Source organism: Primulina huaijiensis, chromosome 15 (assembly GCF_012295235.1).
Source record: "Primulina huaijiensis isolate GDHJ02 chromosome 15, ASM1229523v2, whole genome shotgun sequence".
Taxonomy (NCBI): domain Eukaryota; kingdom Viridiplantae; phylum Streptophyta; class Magnoliopsida; order Lamiales; family Gesneriaceae; genus Primulina; species Primulina huaijiensis.
In genome coordinates this window covers 6,229,614-6,253,812 of record NC_133320.1, presented here as the reverse complement: position 1 = coordinate 6,253,812, position 24,199 = coordinate 6,229,614, and the positions used below count along the sequence as shown (strand labels likewise).

The 24,199-nt window shown below is 34.0% G+C and overlaps 2 protein-coding genes across 2 annotated transcripts; one reads left to right on the top strand and one right to left on the bottom strand.

Moving 5' to 3' along the window:
- Nucleotides 1–3,009: 3,009 nt before the first annotated feature.
- LOC140959458 (protein CNGC15b) lies at nt 3,010–8,600 on the bottom strand. Its single transcript, XM_073417283.1, has 8 exons — nt 8,353–8,600; nt 7,624–7,706; nt 6,969–7,512; nt 6,679–6,891; nt 6,288–6,580; nt 6,060–6,171; nt 5,714–5,950; nt 3,010–3,858 (listed from the first exon to the last, which is right to left on the bottom strand). Exons 2-8 carry the CDS (start codon nt 7,650–7,652, stop codon nt 3,151–3,153), a joined length of 2,136 nt encoding a protein of 711 aa, XP_073273384.1. The 5' UTR covers nt 7,653–7,706; nt 8,353–8,600; the 3' UTR covers nt 3,010–3,150.
- An 11,591-nt stretch (nt 8,601–20,191) lies between these two features.
- LOC140958901 (uncharacterized) lies at nt 20,192–23,258 on the top strand. The gene is made up of 4 exons (XM_073416492.1): nt 20,192–21,048; nt 21,538–21,824; nt 21,882–22,202; nt 22,786–23,258. Exons 1-4 carry the CDS (start codon nt 20,192–20,194, stop codon nt 23,256–23,258), a joined length of 1,938 nt encoding a protein of 645 aa, XP_073272593.1.
- Nucleotides 23,259–24,199: the final 941 nt, after the last annotated feature.

Sequence of the window (24,199 nt, the reverse complement as noted above, 5' to 3'; positions counted from 1 at the left end):
TGAGATAAATATGTACTATTTATTTTGAACTTTAGGGATAATAAATTAATAATTATTTGTTTCTTCTTTTTTATTTTTTACTTGCTTCAGAGTCATTTAGTAAGATTAAATTATTATATTTTTTTAATACTTAATTTTATAATTAAAATTTCATCATGACTAATAAGTATTAGGTTTTTTTATATGGCCAGTAGACGTTAGGTGTGACACATAAATGGAGTGTTTAAATACTTGAGTGTTTGATTAATGTCGTCTGAAGTTTTTTAACTGTGGTTTATCTATGTAATGTGATTTACAGATTATTGTGTTATTTCAGAAGTTTATCCTATCCGCACTGAAAAGCTCATATTATTAAAAAAAAATTAAAAATAAAGACCATGAATTACAAGAGAAACGTATAGTTAATCATGATATTTAGAATGTGTTCTCTCCAAATTATAACGAAAACATTCATTTTTGGAATAAATATAAGAGTATTGGGGTGTAATTGTTCTACTGGATTGATAAAACGAAACATGACATTTATATTATTATATAATTTTAAAAAGTTAAGTTACGTCGTTATTATTAATTATAATTTTTGATAAAGATACAAACATACGATCACAAATACTGGTAAACGATCAAAATATTACCAAACTCTTGGTGAAGGGTAAGCATGTTAAGAGTGGTATTATTGGTCCCTTTTGGTTCAAATATTATCCTCTTAAGATTGATGAACAAAGGTGGTCCACAATGTGATGGTGGTATGTGCCTTATCATCAAACCGAAATTTTCTTATATTTTTGCCCCCTAAAACCCATCATTTTTTAGTTTTTTTTTTTTACATTTAAATTATATATTTCTTCTCGAAAAATCGAAATTTTTGCCTTAAATAATTTTGAAGACTTGTTATCTCCATTGGAGCAAATTCATGTAACAAGATTTGATATTTATTTCTCCATACTTGACAATCAACTATTAATAATTTGGTGTGATAGAACTCTCATGATATGTTGGTTTGAATTTAGTGATGTGAAGTGGATCACAAGTTCACAACACACAACTGATATTGATGAAGAATAATAATAAATAATGATATTTCAGGAAAATTGGTGAAAAGTCTCCAATCAAAATATTTCTTTGGATTCACTCCCTACCCACAAAATTGTGGTACTATGTCATACAAATTGTGGTACACTTCATGTGGAAATGTGGTACACTTCATGTGGAAATATGGTACTAAAAAAATATCCAGGGACTGAACACAAAAAAAACGACGGCTGGAGATTGAAGACCAATTTCCCGTATTTCAAAAAGAAAAATCCAAAACCAATATTTAAAAATTACCACAAAAAAAGAAAAAAATATCTTTAGCACATAATGGGGCCCAAGAGTCCAACATATCACATGGGAATCTTGGATGGGCTTGGCTCAATCAATTCCCTTCCGGCCCTGCCCAAATGTTAGTCTCGTTTCCAGCTTTAATTGTGCGAGCCCCCTGCATTAATTTTATTTTTTTAGGAGGCCCTGCATTATTACAATAGTACCCATGTATGCTGGAAAATTATATACACAAAAGAAAGTATATAGAGAATATGCTTTCGAGTGAAAAATATGTGAATATGCGAATGCATTAATGTCAATTAAACTTGGTATTTATAAAGACAAAGTCACTGATGATCTTGTTTTCAGTGTTTGGTTGCTACTCATGGTAAGATGGCTGTCCATGCCTTGCTCCCTGATACTGCAGCATCTGACAACCCATGCTCATCATGTTCTAGTCATATCATCTTTACGGACACTAAAAGATGTTTAAATGATATCAAATGATTGTCTCTTATACCTATAAGCTCGAGAGTGACACTTATACCAAGGTGCTCGTATAGATGACCATGGTATGAAGTCCGGACTTACCTCACCCGAGCTCAGCTGAGAGCTCGGGCTCATCTGTGCTTTGTTGAAATCTGATATGTCTCCCATATTGGCACTTCTTTGACTTCCCAATTTCACCACAATCCGAGTTATAAGATGACTCGGACTTATGAAGCATCATAATGTGACAAATATTACACTCATAAGGCAAAAGGTTCCTTTGACTTGTAAATTTTGGACGTGTATTGTGTGAGAACAAGAGGAACTAAAACGATATGAGTGAGTCTCATGTGAGACCGTCTCACACAAGTTTTTGCCAAACGATATTGGTCCAAAATACTGGGACGGAAAAACGCAAGTCCCCCGATTTTTGGAAGAAATTGAGTACCGTTTTGTTTATTTTTAACAAAAACATAACATTTGAGACAAAAATACGTATAAAATTTTTCAGTTATCAAAATCTTCTTTAGAACATATAATGACCTGATTACGATGGTGGTAACAAAAGATACCATTCCCAAGGTTTCTGAAGTAAGGAATATCAATGTCATCAGCAAACTCTAAATTAGTGAAACAAAGTTTGTAAGCTAGCTAGTGGGATATTTCAACTTCGGTGATAACGAAAATTTATGATCTAGGAAGTGTTAGCAATAATTAAAAAATTCTTTTGGCTTCTGTCTTAAAAAAGAAATCAGTTATACGGTTTTTTAAACTCAGATTATGCATTAACTTTGCTTAATTTAATTGAAATCCAAAAGTTGGTGGGATGATGATTTTGTTTTTACAAAAATAATTTTAAGAACAAATAATAAGTTAACACTATAATCAATTATTTATCAAGCTGAATCGATGTTTTTTAAAACATCACTTTTTTAATCAATAATAAGTTAAGACTATAATCAATAATTTTTTAAAAAACATTATAAAATCGAACATAAATATAACAAATTAAAAATTAAAACTTATACGAAATAAAAAATACACAAATTTAAAAAATTACAAACAACTAAAATATAATGAAATACACACTACAAATAAAATGTCAATAAGATAGAACTTTATTATATACATATTTATAGTTTGTATATGTAAACAATTTAAAATAAAAAAGATGTATGTATTATTTATTTTATTTTATGTGATAGGAGTAGTATTGACATTTGGAAAAAAGACATTGATATCTTTAATTATTTATATCACTGTTGATGCCAAGATTTGAAGCACACTTTTCTACATCACACCAAAAAATTAATTTGAAGCAATACATATATAACTTAGATGTATATGTCCCCAAGATCATTCATCATCAACAGCAGAAAAATCGGGTTCCGCTGGCTTCTGGAGCGAGTTCACGGCCACTGAATCCGATTCCGAATGCTTATGAATATTTCCTCTACTACTAACAGCCAATCTTGCACCATAACCAGCCATCCCAGAACCAAGAAGAACAACTTCCGTTTCCTCTGTTCCTCTATTCAACGTTTCGTCATCATACGGTAGTCGGCCTTCCAATGCCCTAAGCTCGGCCAAACTCTTCCTTTTCTTGTACCTCAGCCACGCAGCCTGAACGAAACACGCTGCCCACGTTCTCCATTGGTGGGAATAGAATCGGAACTTGTGCCTGAGTTGTTTGCTATGCAGTCTTCGAAACTGTGCCGCCACGAATTTTAGGTCCTCCGCCCTGAGAGCGAATGCTTCCACTTCGGAAATGGCTTTCACCGTGCGTGTGGATGATGGTAAGATGATACTGGGACGAGGGTCTAGAGCCCATGTTAGAAGCTCCTCACCGCAGAAGTCACCTGGACCAATACGGCACGAATTGAAGAACCCTGTGCGGCCACCGTTTGTGGTGTATGAGTCGAGGTTCCCTCGGATTATGAATACCATCTCGTTCACAGGGTCTCCCTCCCTGACTAGGCACGTGCCTTGTTTGCATAATGCAGGTTTTAGCCGCTCGCAGATGGCGTCTAGCATACGTTCATCCATTTGATCAAACAGTGGCACCTGTATCAAAGAAAATTAACTCAAACTGGCATCATCCAAGTCATTGTAAACCACAAGACAATCAAAGCCACAGTCAGACTTTTACTTGCGATAATAAACTAAGTTCAGAAATCACACCATACTGAAAGATATAGCTGGTGTTATTGGAACACATCCAGTATATTTTTTAATCTATTTTTGGACATTAGTCGTGCAACATTGCCAATAACTAAAGTTAGTATTTTTTCATATAGAAAAATTTAACCCTTAATTCAATAAAAGGATACAAATTATATCCAAAATCTGTTGGTTAATGTATATACACAAGAATTTAAAACATGAATAGTCTCTTCACTGTATCAATAGTTAGTTTGTTTTTTTTACTGAAACTAACAGTAGAATTATTATTATTTACTAATTCATGATCTGACATGTATAGAATGATAACTTCATTCTCGATTCTACGAGAATTTTTATGAAAGTCTTTCATTTGCTTCTCTTCTTTGGATGTCTTTGGTCTCAATTCTTAAGACAACTGGTTTTAAAAATGAGTGATTGCCCTTCTCCGACCATTACTGCCACTAAATCATCAGCTAAGATATTCCCGAAAAGTCGAAAACTAAGTGCCAGAAAAATCCGTACTCAAAATCAAATAAAAATATTTTGAGCACGGATTTTATCAACTTAATAGATTATCGATCATTGCTACAGGATGCATTTTGATACTTAAATAAATATGATTAACTTGATTATATTAAAGTTAAACGACTAGCTTTAAATAATTTACAAATAGGGAAAAAACGATAACATCCTCATACATATAGGATATAAAATGAAAATTTACTCTCTTTTCTAAAGCATATGCAGGGGAGTAGCTCGAAGTTTTTCACCAGATAGGCAAATTTGTCCCGACAAAACGTCTTGACGAGTTATATTCCTTAAAAAAACTTGTTTTATGGTCTCAATAAAATGAAAAATGGTGGGAAAAAATACCATAATCAAGATACTAATAAAAATAAGTATGTGTAAAAAAATATAAAGAATTTTATAGAGTTGAAAAGATAACTTATATTCAATCTAAATCATCTACTATCAATGATTGTTTTACTTTTGGTTTCATAATCGTGTACAAATGAAAACATATTTTGAATCAAAATGAAAATAGTATAAAATTTTATCTTTGCCAAAAAACTTGAAAACATATAATAAATTAATAAAATCCCAAAAGTTATAAATATTTTGTATTCATTCCAATAATTAGCTCATAAGATGAGTTACCAAGTAGTAAAATTACATCGTCCTCTTTCAGCAATGTGAAAACTTTAACATAAACAAAGATCTCCGGCAAGAGCTTAACAAAAAAGTTCATGTGAACATTTTATCGGACCCTTTTCAATCATTCATCACGTGACAAATGTTCACACAAAAATAAAACTCTCTTCAAACCAACCGATTTAACCACATTCAAGATAAAGAAAGCCATAAAATCAAATATCATCTATCAAGATCCAATTCGAAATTGCAAAAACTAGATTATTAAAAGCATAAACGAAAATGAAATGCATCACCAAGAAAAAAGGGAAGACAGCTTGAAAATTGAAAATTGAAAAATAATTAAAAATACTGACATGTTTGCTATTAAATTAGAATTTGATAGTTCTTATTTAAATATATTTTTGTTGGACATGACTACCTAAATAAAAAATTCTACCGGGCAATAGCCCACCTTTGCCCATACTTCTCATCCTCCCCTGCGCATATTGGCAGCTCAAACTACGTATTTTGATGGATATATCACATGAATATTACACACGATAACAAGGATAACTGGTACTCTTCGACGTATAAAGCATGAAAAACTTTGAAAATTACTAACCCGCCGAACTAGATCGTAGCAGAGGTGTCGTTTGATATCTCTTCGGAGATCCAAAGGAAGTCCTGCGAGCAGAGCTTCCTCATCAACTCCGCGAGTGGCCACCCATTTGTATTGATCATACTTTCTAACAGATTGCCTCAATTCTTTGGGTAGCTGTCTGTGGTGCATCCATTGTTCAGTATCTGTCCGCCTAATTCTCCATTCCTCTAATCTTACAGTTGTCGACTGAAGGTACGTCTGAAAACAGATACGAATAGGTTGCTGAGATGCAATTTCAATCATACAAACCCTTTTTTATGGGTTTGAAAAGGTGAAGAAAAACAAAGCCATCTAAGTACAGACTTACCTGCATTTTAACAATAAGCAAGGCAAAGAGAACTAAACCAAGAGTCGCAATGACTATAGCAAAACATATTTCTCCTACATTTGTGCTTGTGGAAAGACTTTGCCCGAGAGAACTGTAAAATCATAACAACAATAGCAGTGTCCATTCTACAATTAATGTTATTTCGTGATCATTGAGATTCAAAAAAATATATGAAACTTTAAGGAGCATCAAATGTACATATATTACCTGAGGTTCTTCAACCCCCACCACAGACAATAAAAGTACTTATTGAAAAACTCAGTAGATGCGACGTGGCTCGTTATGGCATCAGCATAAATACCAAAAGGATATAGGTTAGAGTTTGGGTCACATTTATTTGTGACATTACTCGACTGAAACCAATATCTTCGCTCATTATCTGAAACTCGTTTACAGTCAAAGAATTTGAATTGGCAAGAACTCTGTTCAAGCCTGCAGGCCTGCTTCCAACAATCTTCTAGCCTCTCGATTGAGAGAAGATACCAGCATGCCCCTATAACCTTTTATTTTAGCGAAGAATAATGTTAGTTAGATCAACAAGTTAACAATTTGTCAGTTGGAGTTCAAAAATTGTTACACAAAATTCTGGTTTATTTACGTGGCTTGCTAAGATGTAAAGAATCAAGTTATAAGCAGCTCCAGCCCATGCTGCTTGTGTGACAACACCAGTAGCCTTGACGATTTGCGATGAAAGTGGATATATAAGGCATAATCTCGGAATGTACTGAAATATGATAATGAACCTAAGGGTGTTTTTTGTGTTCATCATCGTTGATCCCCTCAAATTCGGGATAACACCCCATATCAAAATCTGCGATTGGACCAAGTTATAATACTTTCATCATCATAATTACATAAAGAAAATCAATTAAACTGGTTTTTCCTAACCTGGGGAAGAGGCAGAGCTGCAATCAAATCGAGCCAAAAACCTCCCTGAAAGTACCTAGACGCTATTTTTGAAGAGTCGATCACTAGTTCTCCCCTTCCAAATACTCGGGAAGAAGGAGCCACATACGAAGTTCGAAAACGTATGAAAATTTGAATCGTATAAAAGATATCCGCTATTGATCTTATGACAGTAAGGATAACTTCAAGAGTAAATCCAATATCTATGCAACTTTCAGGCTTTATTACAGGCAAGTAAAAGAATAGAGGATCAACAAATAAAGATACTAAACAAGCTACCAAGAAAATCTTGTTCCATCTATGAATCGTAGGTCCTCGAGGATCTAATAACTTTTTCTTCATACGCTCATAATCCTCTGAGAAGACTCGGGACAACACTCTAGATTTCCTGTTTCTGTCAGCCTCGTTTTCACAATTCTTGGAGTTCAACTCGAGTGTTCGCGTTCCATGAATATTGTACCTCACTTTAACTACATTTTCACCCTTCGATGTTGAGACCATTTCTAATTCAGAATCGTCATGGACTCTGAGCAACAATTCACAAACTATTATATCATTTTTAATATCACAAATAAACAAAAAGATCAAATTCTGCATATACTCGGTCAAAATTTAGATGGAATTTATGCGGACACACCTTATAGATCTCGAATGACTAAAAGCCATGGCGATTGATCAAGAAAACCCTCCTGTTTGCTAAGATGAAAATAACTGCTCCATCTGAAACCAAACATCGAAAACATCAGGAAACTGGTGAACTAAAATTCTCTGATAAAGGATTCATGGCTGCAAGCAAAAAAAAAAAGCACAACAGCTGTCTTTCAATTCATAAGAACTATGTGAAGAAATTAATTGCTGTGCCCAACTTTGGATACTAAGAATCAGACCCTCCATTAGTTTTTCTTTTTCAGACAAAGAGAAGTCAAACCCGTGACTAATCCTTTGATTTTGTCGCCAATCCTGTCAATTCTTTTAGACAGCTCAACTCTAATGTCAACGTTTCAGATTTTACGTTTTCTTCGCGTTGGAACCAGTCAACACTATAAAAATATTCTTTCTTCAGTATTTTCAACCAAATTCATAGACAAGCTCAAAGGATGAGAAATTTTACATCACGATTTAAATCCTTTTTCATCGAATCTTTCTCGCTCCACCTACGTATCAGTTTGAACCCACAAAATATAAGAGCCAAAGATAAAGAAACAGAGAAAAAGGTTATTCTTTACCAGCAGTCTATGTAATTTACAGCATAACAGTGAAAATAACATGAACAGCTCCTAAAAAAACGAATTTAAAACAAAAAGACTAAATGCTAGTGATGCAATGAACAAAGCCTTTTTTAAAAGAAAAAGTGTAAATTACAAACATTTTGGTAAGCAAAAGCTCCTCGGGTTTGTAAATACTTCAGTCAACTTTCATCCTCTCCCTTGCTCCTTCAAATCTTCTCTGTAAACTGTGAAACAGATTTTTATTTTTATTTTTTTAAAAAAAAGAGAACTCGACGTAGAAAACGAAAACAAAAAAGGATTCGATAAGACAGAGAACGAGACTGAAAACAAGGAGAAATGGCGAGTTAATTTAGCTTATTAATTCCAACGGGTCTCCATCTTTCCTTGTTCTTGTCACCCCAAAAGTCAGTCCTGCTTGAAATATTGAATTAGTCAATTGGGTAAACTGCAGTTTGGCCCCATAAACTCTTTGAAATTACTCATCGATAGTATGAATTTCAGTTTTTTTTTTTTTTTATGTTTGTTTATATTTATAATATGAGAAAATTGTATTTTGGTTTTATATGTTTGATTTTGAGATTTCAATAATATGTATTATGGAATTTTAATATTAGTCTTCTACTATCTATTTTTGGGGTAAATTTAATCATTTTTAATTGAATAATTTTAATTTTGTATTGTCTATTTTTTGGAATTTTAAACATTCTTAATTGGAATATGATGTGATAATACAAATTATTAGCATCAAGCGCTTACCACTAGGCCAAAAGATATAACTGTTAGCTAAGACACAACTTTATTTCCTTATACTTGTGGCAGCGCAGAGTGCACCTACTTGAGTGTTAATGGGTCGGGCTGTTAGGCCCATGAGTCTGGAGAAGTGCGTGTCTATCTGCAGGTGTTGTCTCATATCCCTTAGAGACCAATCTTATCATTTTTCTACCATCAGCTCTGTCACCAACAGAGACAATATTACCCGTTAAGATTTGGTGTCACTCTTTTATGACCCACTTAGTCAACCAAATCAAGCGGCGCAATGTTAGCAACTTGACGCATGAGAACTTCCCAGGCGGTCACCCATGTCAGTACTATTATCACTCATGCACGCTTAATCCAACACGAATTTTTGTTTTACGTCAGAAAAATGATTAAAATTGTCAAAAAAATTATCATACTAAATTGAAATGTGATAATATAAAATATCGAAGTCGCAAAAAAATTAACATAAATAACTGAAAATACAATTTTCCATACTAATATATATATTTTTGTTACGGTGAAAACCTAGCAAATGCAAGTGTTCGTGTGCATTATTTACAAGGAGTCAAATGAATTTTCAAGTTGATTTGATATTCATTTAATTGCACGCGAAAGTTGGATGATATTTTAGAAACATTTTTGTTCTCTCGAAATAAATTGTAATCAATATATTTTTAACATTTTGTTCCACAACCAATTTTTGTCAGCATTAAAAACAATAAAACATGTTGGATCAAATGGTTGTTATACACACCAGTGTATTTCATATGTGTTACTAGTTTTATTACCTGTCATCATAGTTTTACAATTTGGATGCTTAACAGTGCAAGTGTGTGTGAAATTCTACAATATATCCATTATCATATAACCGACTTATGCTAATTAAATTATAACATAAATTTTCAACTAAAAGTACATCTTTAATAACAATATTATCATGTTGATTTCTTCAACATCTCGATCTATTTTACCTGCAATCACATATTAAGAATGACTTTGGAACACACGTCTATTTGAGTCCAGAATAGATTAGTCCTTTGGGACCGATACCTAAACTATCATGACAAATCTTCCATTGCGTGTCTCCAAAGAGTGTGTGGTTGTGCTGAAATCTTACTAGTATTGTATGATGTGTGCTTAACACCTTCCATTTTGATCAGTTAACTTGTATTTTTTAACACGTTTGCAATTGAATTAATTTTTATGTTTGACCCGCATAGAATTCTGCCTGTTCTGACTCTTATCATACCATCTCGATTTGGAATGAGAACCATAACCATTTGTGCTTAGTATTCTTTTGATCCATCCTAAAATAGAAATATCATGTTCTACATATCCAAGTCCACGATGCATTCTTTTGTTCTTCTGATAAATAGATCGACTATTTTGAATTTTGGGTTCTAAATGTTCATAAATGGTGTTGGATATGAAAAAATATATGAATTTAAATTTGCCTTTCTCTAGGCACAACTGAATACTTATTTCAGAAGAACTGCAATCATTATTGCCAAAGCCTAAATCTGATATGGCACCAGCTTTCTGTTGACCTTCATGCAACTTTTCAAGTGAAATAGAAGAATTTGTTCAAGTGTTGACCAAATTGTTCAATGTTTTATTTTCAATCATTATTACTTGAAGTTTAGATCACATATTTTCATATTCAGTCGTTATCATAGTGACTTTGGTCTTTAGACTATTTGCTCATCAAGCTGTTCACAACTTGAGTTGTTAGACTTGTCTGTCTGACATTTGTTTTCTGATTTGATTTCTACAAATGTCTACGAAGTCTTTTGTACTACATAACCATCTCGTTAAGTGCAGTGACTAAATCTTCTCGTGTAAATTTGCCAGAGGCAAAATCAAATACCTTATCAGGGTTGGATTCCAGATCATCATCTGCCATTAATCACTTGAACGACTCTTCATCACTTTTACTGGAGGCATCATTTGACTTGATGTTCTCTGAGTCTGACTTAACCCACTTGATTTTGCTCTCTTTTACTATCAACACTTTCTGTTCTCTTTTCTTTATGAATGATCTCTTTTCTTCTTTGACTCTTTTCTTGTCAGATGACTTCTTTTAATCTTTCTTTGGTTTGGTATAGTCAGAAATGAAGTGAAATGTTCTACCACAATTAAAACACGCTTGATCAGAAGAGTTTGATTCTTTCTTGTAGTTGTTCTTTTTATTGAAATTTTGAAAATTATTACGATCATTTCTCATGAATTTTCCGAAATTCCCGACGGTCATTGACATGGAGTCATTGCTTAGATGTTATGCTGACTATGAAGGAGATTCTTCTGTTACAACAAGAGCTTTTGTAACTTGTGGAACATAGGGCTCTTTTTAGTACTTGTTCCCAACTCAAACTCATAAGCCTTCAGATCAGCAAATAGATTATGCAACTCGAGCTTATTAAGATTTTTGGACTCCTACATGGATATAGTCTTGACGTCCCACTCTCTTGGCGGAGCCCTCATCACTTTAAGTGCAACCTATCTGTTGCTATACTTCTTTCCAAGAGCAGCCAGCTCGATCACAATGTTGCTGAATCTTATCAAACTTGTTCATCGTCTCTCCAGCCTCATCTTGATATTATCGAACTTCTGAATGACCACTATCAACTTATTTTCCTTAGTCTGATCATGCCATTCACAAAAGTTTGGTTAATTTTTTCTACATTTCTTTAGCAGTTGAACATGTTTTAATTTTGCTAAACGTATTTTTATCTATTCTAGATTTCTTTAGCGGTTGAACATTTTTTTTTAATTTTGTTGAACATATTTTTATCTAATATTTATAAAAGATTTCTTTGACAATGTTTCAAATTAGCTTTCTTTTTGTCGTCAGCAAGTCCACTCTATTTTGTGTTTTTCTATCATATGAAGAGCATATTCTATTACAAAAACAACTATATTTGCTTTCATGATCTTCATAGATCTGCTTGTGATGACATATCAAATATTCTCATCTTGAGCTAATAAATGTGCTTCTATTAGGATCTTCCAGTCATCATACTCTTATTTAGAAAACATAGGGATTTTGTTAAAAGAAGTCATCAAAGTATATGAGATATTCAGAGAACGTAATAAGCATCTATAATACCACTTGTTAGGGTCGAAAATAAGGGGTTGAATGAACTTTTATGCAATTATAAAAAAATAATACAAAACTTAAACTGTGTTAAGAGCTCAAGTTAATAATTTAATCAGACTGAATAAAATGAGCTACTATAATACTGTGCAGAAACAAATCAAAGTACACAGTGAATAAGATATACATGAGTTAAATAGATGAATTTGAGTAAATGAATGAACACCACAAGTAATGTAAATAGGACATGTAAGATGAATACGAACAAGAATTTGTTTATGGAATTTCAAAGATTAAACTTCTATTTTTCTTCTTCTTCTGTTTCAAGAAGGACTTTACTAGAATATTTGATCGATACAACCCTTTATACAAACCACCCACTTTAGCTAGGTTCGCAAAACACATTGAGCTAAAACTCATAGTAAATATTTATTAACTTAATATGTTTAGAAACATGTTTCTTACAGTTACAAAAATTCTCACATTACAATAAAGCTCGTGTATAAAAATGATAAGTGAGAACAAGGTGTGCACAAAATGATCCTTAATCGATCTAATAGACTTTTTTGAGGGTACAAATCAGTTTATGATAAATCTACTTTAGAGATGCTGAGTATTTTGAAAATGCTAGACGATGTTCAATGTAGCATTAATCTTCTTCAATGATGATGCATCCTCTTTTATATATGTTGATCCCCCAACATCAATAAATAGAGACAGTACTCACATATGTACAGGGAAGTCGACAATTGTGCAGAGAATGCCACATGTCCTTTTCATGTTTCCGAAGTAATGACCAATTCAAATTTCATGGACTCTAGCTAGAAAGCGTAAACCAACATATCTTTTATACTATTTTTTCTGACAACACTTGGGATATACTCGGAGATAACTATCTTTTTTCTTTAGAGAAAATTGTCATATAAGTTTGCGACTTAATTTGTTCTGCTACAGAATATTTTTGAACAACTTGGTTCCATTTAAGGTGTTGTAGATATTCTTTGGATCAGTTTAGTTGGACATCAAAACTCGTTTTGTCCGTTTCATATCGAATCCACGTAGTATGTCTTTCAGCGAGTCAATTCAGTTTAGGTGATATGCATTTATTAATTTTGGCTAAGTCATATTAGTTTAGTTTTTATTCACCAAAACATAGATTTAAATTGTATCTTAACATAAAACATTTTTACTAGTTGTCTGTTGCACCGAACTGATTGAGATATAGGCTTTGGTTGATAATCAAATTGAAGTCGTTTGTGAGATTTTAAACCGCTAAAATTTTAAAAGTATTTATTAATTCTCTGCTAAACATATTCCCGATCTCAAAAAATTAAATATCTGAAGATTTGTGAAATACAAATATGACGCAAGCAACCTATGGATCTAACTTTTTATATAAAAAAAACTTATTCGTTCAAAGTCTATATTACAACAAATATGGTGTGTGAAGGTTTGATTTATGCATCAAAAGCTTGTTTGGATTTGACCAATTACTTGAATGCCATCACCACCGAGGCCGCGGGTTAGAAATCTTTGGGTTACATGATACTGAACATGAATTTAGAAGATGAGTTCTATGTGAATCATTTTGTTAAAGATTTGGGGATATGTTTGAGGGAATGCCAGAATATGGGAACATGATTTGAATCACATGATTTGAATTTTGTATTGAAATTCGGAATTACTTTCAAACGAAACCTTCACAGAGTTAGGTCAAGTCGGATCGGACTGCTGAGAATAAAAAAAAATCTAACTTGGAAAACGTGGCAAAAGATATCCTCTTAAAAAAAAATATGTTCAGTAAAATCAAGACTTATTCTACGGTCAAAGAGATTTGGGAGAACATGACCTAACTCTGTGAAGGAACTGACCAAATAAAAGACAACAACTTGATCATGGCGATCCAATAGTTCAACAATACAAAAATGAAGCTTGAGAAATGAAATGCGTTTGATGAACGGTTTAGTAACATTGTAATAAAACATGCTTCTATTGGCAAAGAATAATCTAACCAATAACTTTTTTTGAAGGTGATGAGAGCACTGCTTAGAAAATTGGACTTAAAGACCGTAGTAATGAGTGAGTCCAAAGATCTCAACAAACTCGAGCTGCATGAATTGTTTGCATATTTGAAGACATATGAGTTCGAGCTGAGGATTCAGACAGAAGAAGAGTCTTTCACCCCTCAACTTACCAAAGCTGAAGCCTCTACAAGCTCTACACCAACCAATGGTGAAAAGTCTTCGAGTAACAAGGCCACATCATTATTTGTTAAGATTTTTAACAAATTTATGAGAAATAATCAATCTATGTTTAATTCTTATCGTAAAAAAGATCAAATCGATGACAATCAAGCTTGTTTATCTGTGGAAAAAAAGGGCCCATTTTATTACATATTGTAATAGACAAATGAAGGATGACGAAAAGCCCTATGAGAAGAGAATGTCCGTAGATGATAAAAATCATTCAACAAGAAGAAGAAGGACATGAAAGTTCTTCTTCATGACGATTTTATTATCCGAAATCTCATCCGACGAAAGTGAGGAAGAGAGTCCAGTACCTTATGGGGAATGTTGAGCTGGAGACCACTGAAGTTGTGCTGAAAAATACCGATGATATGGTATTTGGATTTCACTCAAATGAATTTACACGTGTGGATCTTGTTATTGCAGTGAACAACATGTTAAAAGAGTTTAAAAGACTATCACAATCATTTGAGGAAGTCAAAGCAGAAAAGAAATGACTAACATACAAGTTTAGTGACTCTAGTTGAATCAAACGAAAGAAGCTTGACAGTCTAAGTGTAAAATTCAATCTGCTAGGGATTGAGAATGATGATTTGCAAAAAGTGTTCCAAGTAACTATCAATGAAAATAAACAATTGACGCAATTAGTCAATTCTTGAAAAAAGTCTTCTGCTTCAATTGAGAAGATGCATGATATGCAAAAACTACTCGGAGGAAAAATTAGCTTAGGGTTTGAAAACAATGATTGTAGTTCTTATAAATCAAATTTTCAATCGTGTCTAGACAAAGAAAAATATAAAATTATACATTTTGTTCGGTCCAACACGATATATGAACATGATAAGCCAGAAATCCAAATCAGTCAGACTGTAACTTTTGAGCAGATCTAATCATTAAGGTCTTGGGAAAATGGCTAAAATGAAGTGAATTCAAGCTGGTCATAGTCACCATACCAGCTCGAATTGGTATTGTAGAAATCCAAGTCAAGCCGAACATTACTCTATAAAAAGAAAACCTAGACGGTACTATAATTGCAAGCTAGTTTAAAAAAATACAAAATGAATGAGAACGACGAAAGGCTTAAACAACATTCGGTGAGAGAGATAACATAACACACAAATTCACATGTTTATGCACAAGCTCGTACTCTATTCGTTGGAATATTTATGTTTTGGTGTCAACAAATGACTTAAGCAAAAGTGATATGAGCTAAATTGATGTAAGCTAAATTTAATCAAACTATCCGAGTCATCCGAATCAAACGGAGCTGACTATGTCCACAAGTTAAACTGATTTACCTAAACTGGAGTAGTGAAGTAAAACTGACTCAGATCAAAACTTATTGTTATCAAAACATTTTATCAAGCTATCAGTTTAGAGATCATCATTCAATTTCAAGGACATCGGTTTACACCATATAACTAAACTGATCATTGGACAAGTTTTTCCATATTTTGCTGACACAGTCAAAGTCAACTGCACTACATCTTGTACGGATGTCAGATAATGATGACATGAAGAAAAGACGCAACAACAATTTTTTTTAAGACTCGACCGTTGCAGTTGAAAGTCTATTAATAATGATGAAGATCAGTTTAGCCAAAGAGAGACATCAAGTTACAAGAACAACAGTTATAAACTTACAACAACTATTTGTTTCAAGCTTATAAATTCAAGCAAAACTAATCATACACTCGAGCACGCTTTACAAAGTATTGTATCTGATAGTTGATGATCATTAAGTGCTAGAAATTCTTTGTAATTCATTGTATTCGAGAACAATATGTATAATGTTTCTTCGTTCAGTTGAGTAGACTAAGAATTCGAGTTTTGGCAGTGCTAAAAAATTTGTTATGAGGTCTTGGTTTACAAGTTGGCCTCCATGAAGTAGACCAAGGACGATCGAAAACCTAAATGATGTGAAAGGGACGACAATGTCTTTCCAAAAGACAAAGAATGAGGAGTCATTGTTGAAACTCTTTAATATCATATCAACTCTTGTACTATAGATGGAGAGTTTAGGCATCTTCAGCCATTTACCGAAAGGATACTAATGATCCTTGCTCGTTGCCTCTCGTTCAGTTTTGGTTCAAGCTTATTGGTTACTTCTCTAAAATAAGTAGAAGAATATCGTGACATTACATCTTTTCTGCTCTGCATTTGAGCCTCATTTTCATCGACATTTTTTTAACCCATTCTACATAAAATAAAAAAAATATTAATATAAAAAATTAAAAACTTAAATTTCTAAAATTATTCCAAACAACACGTACCATCAAAATTAATAACATAAAAAAATAATATAAACAAAAAGAATGCAGAACATATTAAAATCGACGACAAACATTTGCTTGCTATCACGAAAAAGAAAAAAACAAGCAAATGGTTGTACATGACCGATCGAAGGGATGATTGTATAATTTACCATTTAATCATAAACAATAAGTTCATAACTATAGTTCATTTCAAACTTTAAAAACAAATTGAACTTAAAAAAATCAAACGCTAGATTAACTTCAATGATTTTAACAATTTTTTGTGCAACAACATCACAAAATATCAGCAAATGTTGCCTCTATATAAATCATCATTTATTTAACAATTGCAGTCAATCTCAGGCATTTTCAACATAATAATCTAACATTAATATATATTATAACCATTGGTACGAAAATTAATAATAGATCGAAAAAACAAAACATATATGCAGAAAAAAATTGTAATCAAATAGAAATATTATACAAATTTATCATGCAACTTGCCAATACGTCTATCTTGCTAACCCTTCTACCACTATGCCACAACTGACCTCAGCAGAAACAACAAAAATCAATTACTTTTTCCACCCATGTTTCTCTCCAATTAGGTGATCCATTCTAAAAGAATTGACGATCTCAACATCTACATAATATTGGTTAATGTAACAAAAATGTATGATAGTTTGAATTTCCTTGAACAGAGAGACTCACCTTTAAACATATTCATCATAATAGTCCAAAAAACTAATTAAAACGTCTCCGCGCTAAATCTCACTCCAATCCTTTTCCACAACAACATAGTGATAAAACCACAGAAAAATGGGAAGCACATCAAAATCCACACATTTCTTAAAATTTCAATTTTATAGAGAACATAGCAACAACCGCATCAAACAATTCATGTTTATATCTTGAGCAAAAATGACAAGTACTAGCAAAGTTATAAAATCTAAAAAATGCAAAACCAAAATTAGTACATTAACATCTATCGAAGATATCACAAAACTAAGATATTTTTATAAATAAGGTATTTCTTGAAACAAAAGTGGACAATTTTTTTTTTTAAATTACCATGAAAATTTCAAAAACGAAAGTCCTCTGGTTCTGACACTCTTCTTTCACTCACACAGTCACACGCCTACAGGGAAGATTTGTGCGCTTTTTAAGCCAAAAAAGGTTTGCTTCTAGTTACCTTCGCTGTCCGTCGATTTCGAGGCGATGGGTTTTGGTGGCTAAGGGAAGGCTGGGGTTTTTACGAGTCGACGAGAGAGATGGGTTTTGCATGGCATGCAGTTTTGAAGGAAGTGGTGGAAGCTTGTTTTGGATCGACGGGAAAAAGATGGGAAATAAATCGGGGGAAGTGAGAATGGGGTGGGTGAGAGAGAGGAAACAAAATGGAGATAATAAAAAATCGGAAGGAAAATGAATAAAAACTTGAGGAAGTAGTTTAAAAAAACTTTTTCCTTCTATCAAGTATTGCAGAGAAATTTCGAAATATATGAGGACTGAACACAAACTTGTGTTTGTGGGTGGGGATTTTCCACCAATTTCTCCAATAAATAATAATAACAATATTATTACTATTGTCATATAATAATAATAATAATACTATACGTTTCATTTATAATTTTTTCCTAGTGTTGAATTTAAAGTTGATTGCTAGAGAACTTGAATCCCTCCATACGGCATTTCACATTCTTTGTACAGAGAATATTTTGAGTGTGAATTATTTTAATGTATAGTATAAAATAAGGAGAATGAATAATTTTAAGTTTTATATACTTAGTAGAAATTTGAGACAATGTAATAATTGGACTCAGAACTTGAGTCTAACNAAAAAAAAAAAAAAAAAAAAAAAACAAAACAAAAACAATAATAACAACAAAAATAATACAAAACATAATATTTCAAATTGCAAAAATATTCTAAACATAATACACACTAAATAAACTATAAAAAGAATAATTAACAATTCCAATCATAAATTCAATATTTAACATAATAATGCATCAATAATAACATTAATATTCAGATACTCATTTAACTTAATTTATAATAATACATACCTCAACTTGAAGTTTTTTATTTGCAAAAACTCAATAATAGATCCGTCTCACAAAATACGACCCGTGAGACCGTCTCACACAAGTTTTTGTCTTTTCAAAATTGGATTTTTTATTTATAATAGAAAGTGATAAAAAAAAGAACCTGAGATGTGGGATCATATTTAAAAAGAAAAATTAATTATTATTATATTCAACTACGCAATAAAATATTGTTCTTACCAATAAATTTGACGTAATAATAATTTTAGGAATTAACATTTGTATGATTTTTTTTTTATATAAATTAAGATGGAGGGTTGTTTAAAGCGATTCTTGTTGGAAAATTTTGATGCTTAATGAATGAAAATTAAGCAAATTAATCAATGTATTTGATTGGTAAAATTCGAAAAGAAAAACGAAGCTTAATGAACGAATATTGTTCGGTGGTTTTGAATTAAACTCGAAACGAGTTTATCAAATGTTGAAAGAACTTCAAACGAGTAGTTGGAACATGTAAGGGACAAAAAACCGAAGAAAAAAAAAATTCGCGTGAACAGTAGCAGGCGCGCACCTGCGCGTGGGTCTGCGCGCAGGTGCGCGCGGAGAGGCGCGCATGTGCGTGCGCTTGCCGAGAGCGCCGAGCGCTCTCCGCAGGAGCGCTCGGCAGTGCGCGAGCGGGCGCGCGCACAAGCGAAGCGCCCAGCTTCTTGTCCCTTCGAATTTTCTGATGTATTTTCATTTCCTTGGCATTTTTTGATGATTGTGGTCAGTTACAATGACCAAGGGACACTCTTATGAATGAAAGCTCATGTCTTTTCACTTGAAAAACATTAAATGTTGAATTATTGAAAAAAAAACACACACATACACATCATTTGCATATCTCCTTCTTCCTTTCTTCAACAAGAGAGAGTTCCTTCATTTCCTTGTGATAGAACTTGAATATTTGAGTGCTCATTATTCAAGTGTTGTAGTTGTATCTTGGGAAAAGATTGCCACCAACTCTAGCACATTGTGAGGGCAAATTCTTCTTAAGGAAAAAGTGTTCAACATTTGCCTCTACAAGCCATTATTTTTGTTTTCTTCTTGCTTCTTATCTCATATTTGAATACCCAAACAACAATCTTAAGAAGAATTTTGGTTTTTTGATCATTTGCAAGAAGAATATCAATGACATCAACATCTACAACACCACATGCAACCGTTGCACCGGGAGAGAAACCAGAAAAGTTTTCTGGTGCAGATTTCAAAAGATGGCAACAAAAGATGCTCTTCTATCTCACAACCTTGAGTTTTTCAAGGTTCTTAAAGGAGGATCCTGCCACTATTGCTGAAAACGAGACAGATACCAACATGAGGGCCGCTTTGGATGCATGGAACCAAAGTGATTTCCTGTGCAAGAAATACATCCTCAATGGACTTGACAATGCATTGTACAATGTGTATTGTCAAGTCAAGACCGCCAAGGAACTTTGGGATATGCTTGACAAGAAATACAGGGCGGAGGATGCGGGTTTGAAGAAGTTCATTGTTGGGAGATTTTTGGACTTCAAGAGGTGGACTCAAAATCTGTGATGAGTCAAGTGCAAGAATTACAACTTATCTTGCACCAGATTCATGCGGAAGGAATGAGTCTAAGCGAGTCCTTTCAAGTTGCTGCATTGATCGAGAAACTCCCTCAGTTGTGGAAGGATTTCAAGAATTACTTGAAGCACAAAAGAAAGGAGATGAGATTGGAGGATCTCATTGTGAGATTGAGGATAGAAGACGACAACAAGAGCACCGAGGCCAAGGCAAGTAAAATGGCAGCAAGGGTGAACATTGTTGAATCGAGTTTTCAAGGAAAAAAGAGGAAGTTTGAGAAGCAACCACAACAAGGCCAACAACCACCAAACAAGAAGAAGTTCAAAGGCACTTGTTATAACTGTGGAAAACCGAACCACATGGCTAAGGATTGTAGGAAGCCAAAGAAGGAAAATCCTCAAGCCAACGTAATTCAAGAAAGGTCGGTACCATTTGATTTTTCTGAACTTGATTTGTCTGCAGTTATTTTTGAAACAAATTTGGTGGAAAACCCCAACGAGTGGTGGGTTGATACTGGAGCAACTCGACACATTTGCTCCAACAAAGGGATGTTCTCCACATACACTCCATCGACCGGGAGAAAACTATACATGGGGAACTCCGCTACATCTGAGGTGGTGGGCACCGGAAATGTGGTACTGAAAATGACATCGGGTTTGGAAGTAACTCTTGTTGATGCACTTCATGTACCAGACATAAGAAAGAACCTCGTGTCGGGGTCTCTGTTGGTCAAACACGGGTTTAGACTGGTATTTGAGTCTAACAAGGTTGTATTGACTAAGAATGGTCATTTTATTGGAAAAGGATATCTCGATGAGAACCTTTTCAAGTTGAATGTAATGGCAACGTTTAATGAAACTGGAATTATTACCTAAATACAACGTCGATCCAACACACAAATGCGAAATATGTGTTGAAGCAAAAATGACCAAAGCGCCTTACCATTCGATTGAAAGATGTACAACTTCTCTAGAATTAATACACACTGATCTTGGTGATTTAAAGTTTGTGCAAACTAGATGAGGAAAAAGATACTACGTGACATTCATTGATGATCATACGAGGTACTGTTACGTATATCTTTTGAGGTCGAAAGATAAAGCTCTTGAAGCATTCAAATGTTATAAGACCGAAGTTGAGAATCAACTAGGCAAACAAATAAAGAGGGTTCGAAGCGATAGAGAGGACGAATACGGAGCACCGTTTGATGAATTCTGCACATCTGTTGGTATGATTCATGAAACGACTGCTCCTCATTCTCCACAATCGAATGGCATTGTCGAAAGAAAAAATCGAACTCTGAAAGATATGAGGAATGCTATGTTAATAAGTTCAGGATTACCCCAAAACTTGTGGGGGAATCAATACTATCGGCTAATCACATCCTGAACAAGATACCCCACAAGAAAAATGACAAGTTACCTTACGAATTGTGGAAAGGTCATAAGCCTTCCTACAAGTACCTCAAAGTGTGGGGGTGTCTAGCTAAGGTTGAAATACCAAAGCCTAAACAAGAGCGAATTGGCCCACAGACGGTCGACTGCATATTCATCGGATATGCACATAATAGTAGTGCCTATAGGTTTATAGTGCACAAATCTGAAAATGCAGAAATGAATACAGGCATGAAAATTGAGTGAAGAAATGCAGTATTTTTTGAAAATATATTTCCTTGTAAAGAAAAGAAAGAAAATGGTTCTAGCAAGCGAAAATGTGAGACGGAGCATGAAGGTCAAGGACCTACACATGAGCCAACTCTAAATATAAATGCTATACCATTGGAAGGCTCTTCAAAGGAGCAAGAGCCAAGAAGAAGCAAAAGGGCTAGAATCTCAAAGTCCATTGGTCCAAACTTCCATACTTTTATGTTGGAGAATGAACCAAAAGACATACAAGATGCTCTGGCTAGCCCTGAAGCTCCCTATTGGAAAGAAGCCATCAACTCCGAAATGGATTCCATAATACAAAACCATACTTGGGAACTAGTGGATCTTCCACCAGGTACCAAGTCATTGGGATGCAAATGGATATTGAAAAAGAAAATGAGAGTTGATGGAAGTATTGAAAAATACAAAGCCAGGCTTGTGGCCAAAGGCTATAGACAAAGAGAATGTCATGATTTCTTCGACACGTATTCACCAGTTTCAAGAATAACATCCATTCGTGTGCTCATTGCTATTGCAGCTTTGCATAACCTTGAGATACATCAAATGGATGTCAAAACCGCATTCTTAAATGGTGAACTTGAAGAAGAAATATATATGGAGCAACATGAAGGCTTCATTGTTAAAGGACAAGAAAGAAAAGTCTGTCGTTTAATTAAGTCACTGTACGGACTTAAACAAGCGCCCAAGCAGTGGCACGAAAAATTTGACAAGGTAGTATTGTCAAATGGATTTAAGATTAATGAGTGTGACAAATGTGTTTACATTAAAGACACTAGAGAATCTTATGTGATAGTATGTCTATATGTGGATGACATGCTAATAATGGGGAATAGCCAAGAGTTGATTAAGAGTACAAAGAAAAATGTTGACAAAAAATTTTGATATGAAAGATATGAGTATTGCTGATGTAATTCTAGGGATTAAAATCTTTAGAACTCCAGAAGCAATAATCTTATCTCAGTCTCATTATGTAGAAACAGTGTTGAAGAAATTAAATGCTTACGACTCTACCTCAGTAAAAACGCCTTTAGATGTGAATGCCCATTTGGCAAAGAATCGTGGAGAACCAGTTTCTCAATTGGAATACTCCAGAATTATTGGAAGCCTTATGTACATCACTAACTGTACTAGACCTAATATCTCTTGTGCTGTTAACAAGTTATGTCGGTTTACAAGTAATCCTAGTGATGCACACTGGAAGGCGTTGACAAGGGTGCTTAGATATTTAAAGCACACATCAGAATATGGACTAAATTACACAAGGTATCCTACAGTTCTTGAAGGATACTGTGATGCAAATTGGATTTCTCACACCAAAGACTCCAAATCCACAAGCGGCTATGTATTTAGTATTGGTGGAGGAGCAGTCTCTTGGAGGTCATCGAAATAAACTTGCATTGCTAGATCTACTATGGAATCGGAGTTCATAGCGCTAGATAAAGCTGCAGAAGAAGCTGAATGGCTTCGCAACTTTCTAGAGGACATTCCATGTTGGACAAGTCCAGTGCCAGCAATCTTGATACATTGCGACAGTCAGTAGGCAATTGCAAGGGCACAAAACAGTATGTACAATGGCAAGTCTCGACACATTCGTCGAAAACATAATACTGTGCGACAGTTGATCTCTAATGGAGTTATATCAATTGATTATATTAAATCAAAGGATAACTTAGCGGATCCGCTTACAAAAGCATTAGATAGAGATCAAATGTACTGTATGTCAAGAGGAATGGGTTTAAAACCTACCAAATAAAATTTTTATAGTGGCAACCCAACCTTGTTGATTGGAGATCCCAAGATCTTGGTTCAATGGGAAAACTAAATTATGAGAACTTGAGGAATCACTCCTCATTCCTAAGACGATGAGTGAAGTTGCCTACAAAGATAGTGAGTTTAAGTATTGTACTTTTAATGATTCCGTAGCTTGCAAAAGCGGGGTAAGTAGGATACCCTTTTACAAGGAGATCACCTATGTACGTGTGAGGACGGGCCGCCTCAAGGAAACACGTATGAAGCCAAGATGTGTTCCATGACTAAAACGGACAAAACCGATAAAACAAAATGGAAATGGAAGAAAGGTTATCATGTGGGTACAATTGTCTGGGTTTACATGAACCGCCAAGAAGTTCAAGACATCACGTTCACTTCGTGGCCTATTAAATCCGATTGTATTCCACTAGGGAAGGTTCAAAGCCAAAAGCCACCTCTCCTGATGTGATAATTTTTCGTATATACTCTCTCTTATGCATCACGAGCATTCATGCATTACTTTCATTCATGTGGGGGATTATTGGAAAATTTTGATGCTTAATGAATGAAAATTAAGCAAAT

What these genes read in the sequence shown, in the direction of transcription:
- LOC140959458 (XM_073417283.1), bottom strand. Translation starts at nt 7,652, where the DNA reads ATGGCTTTTAGTCATTCGAGATCTATAAG. An exon ending in CAGCTCTGCCTCTTCCCCAG is followed by an intron (nt 6,892 to 6,968) that starts GTTAGGAAAAAC and finishes GTCCAATCGCAG; the next exon opens with ATTTTGATATGGGGTGTTAT. An exon ending in TTTACATCTTAGCAAGCCAC is followed by an intron (nt 6,581 to 6,678) that starts GTAAATAAACCA and finishes CTAAAATAAAAG; the next exon opens with GTTATAGGGGCATGCTGGTA.
- LOC140958901 (XM_073416492.1), top strand. Translation starts at nt 20,192, where the DNA reads ATGAGTCAAGTGCAAGAATTACAACTTATCTTGCACCAGATTCATGCG. An exon ending in AAATGCAGAAATGAATACAG is followed by an intron (nt 21,825 to 21,881) that starts GCATGAAAATTG and finishes TTCCTTGTAAAG; the next exon opens with AAAAGAAAGAAAATGGTTCT. An exon ending in ACTAGTGGATCTTCCACCAG is followed by an intron (nt 22,203 to 22,785) that starts GTACCAAGTCAT and finishes ATGTAATTCTAG; the next exon opens with GGATTAAAATCTTTAGAACT.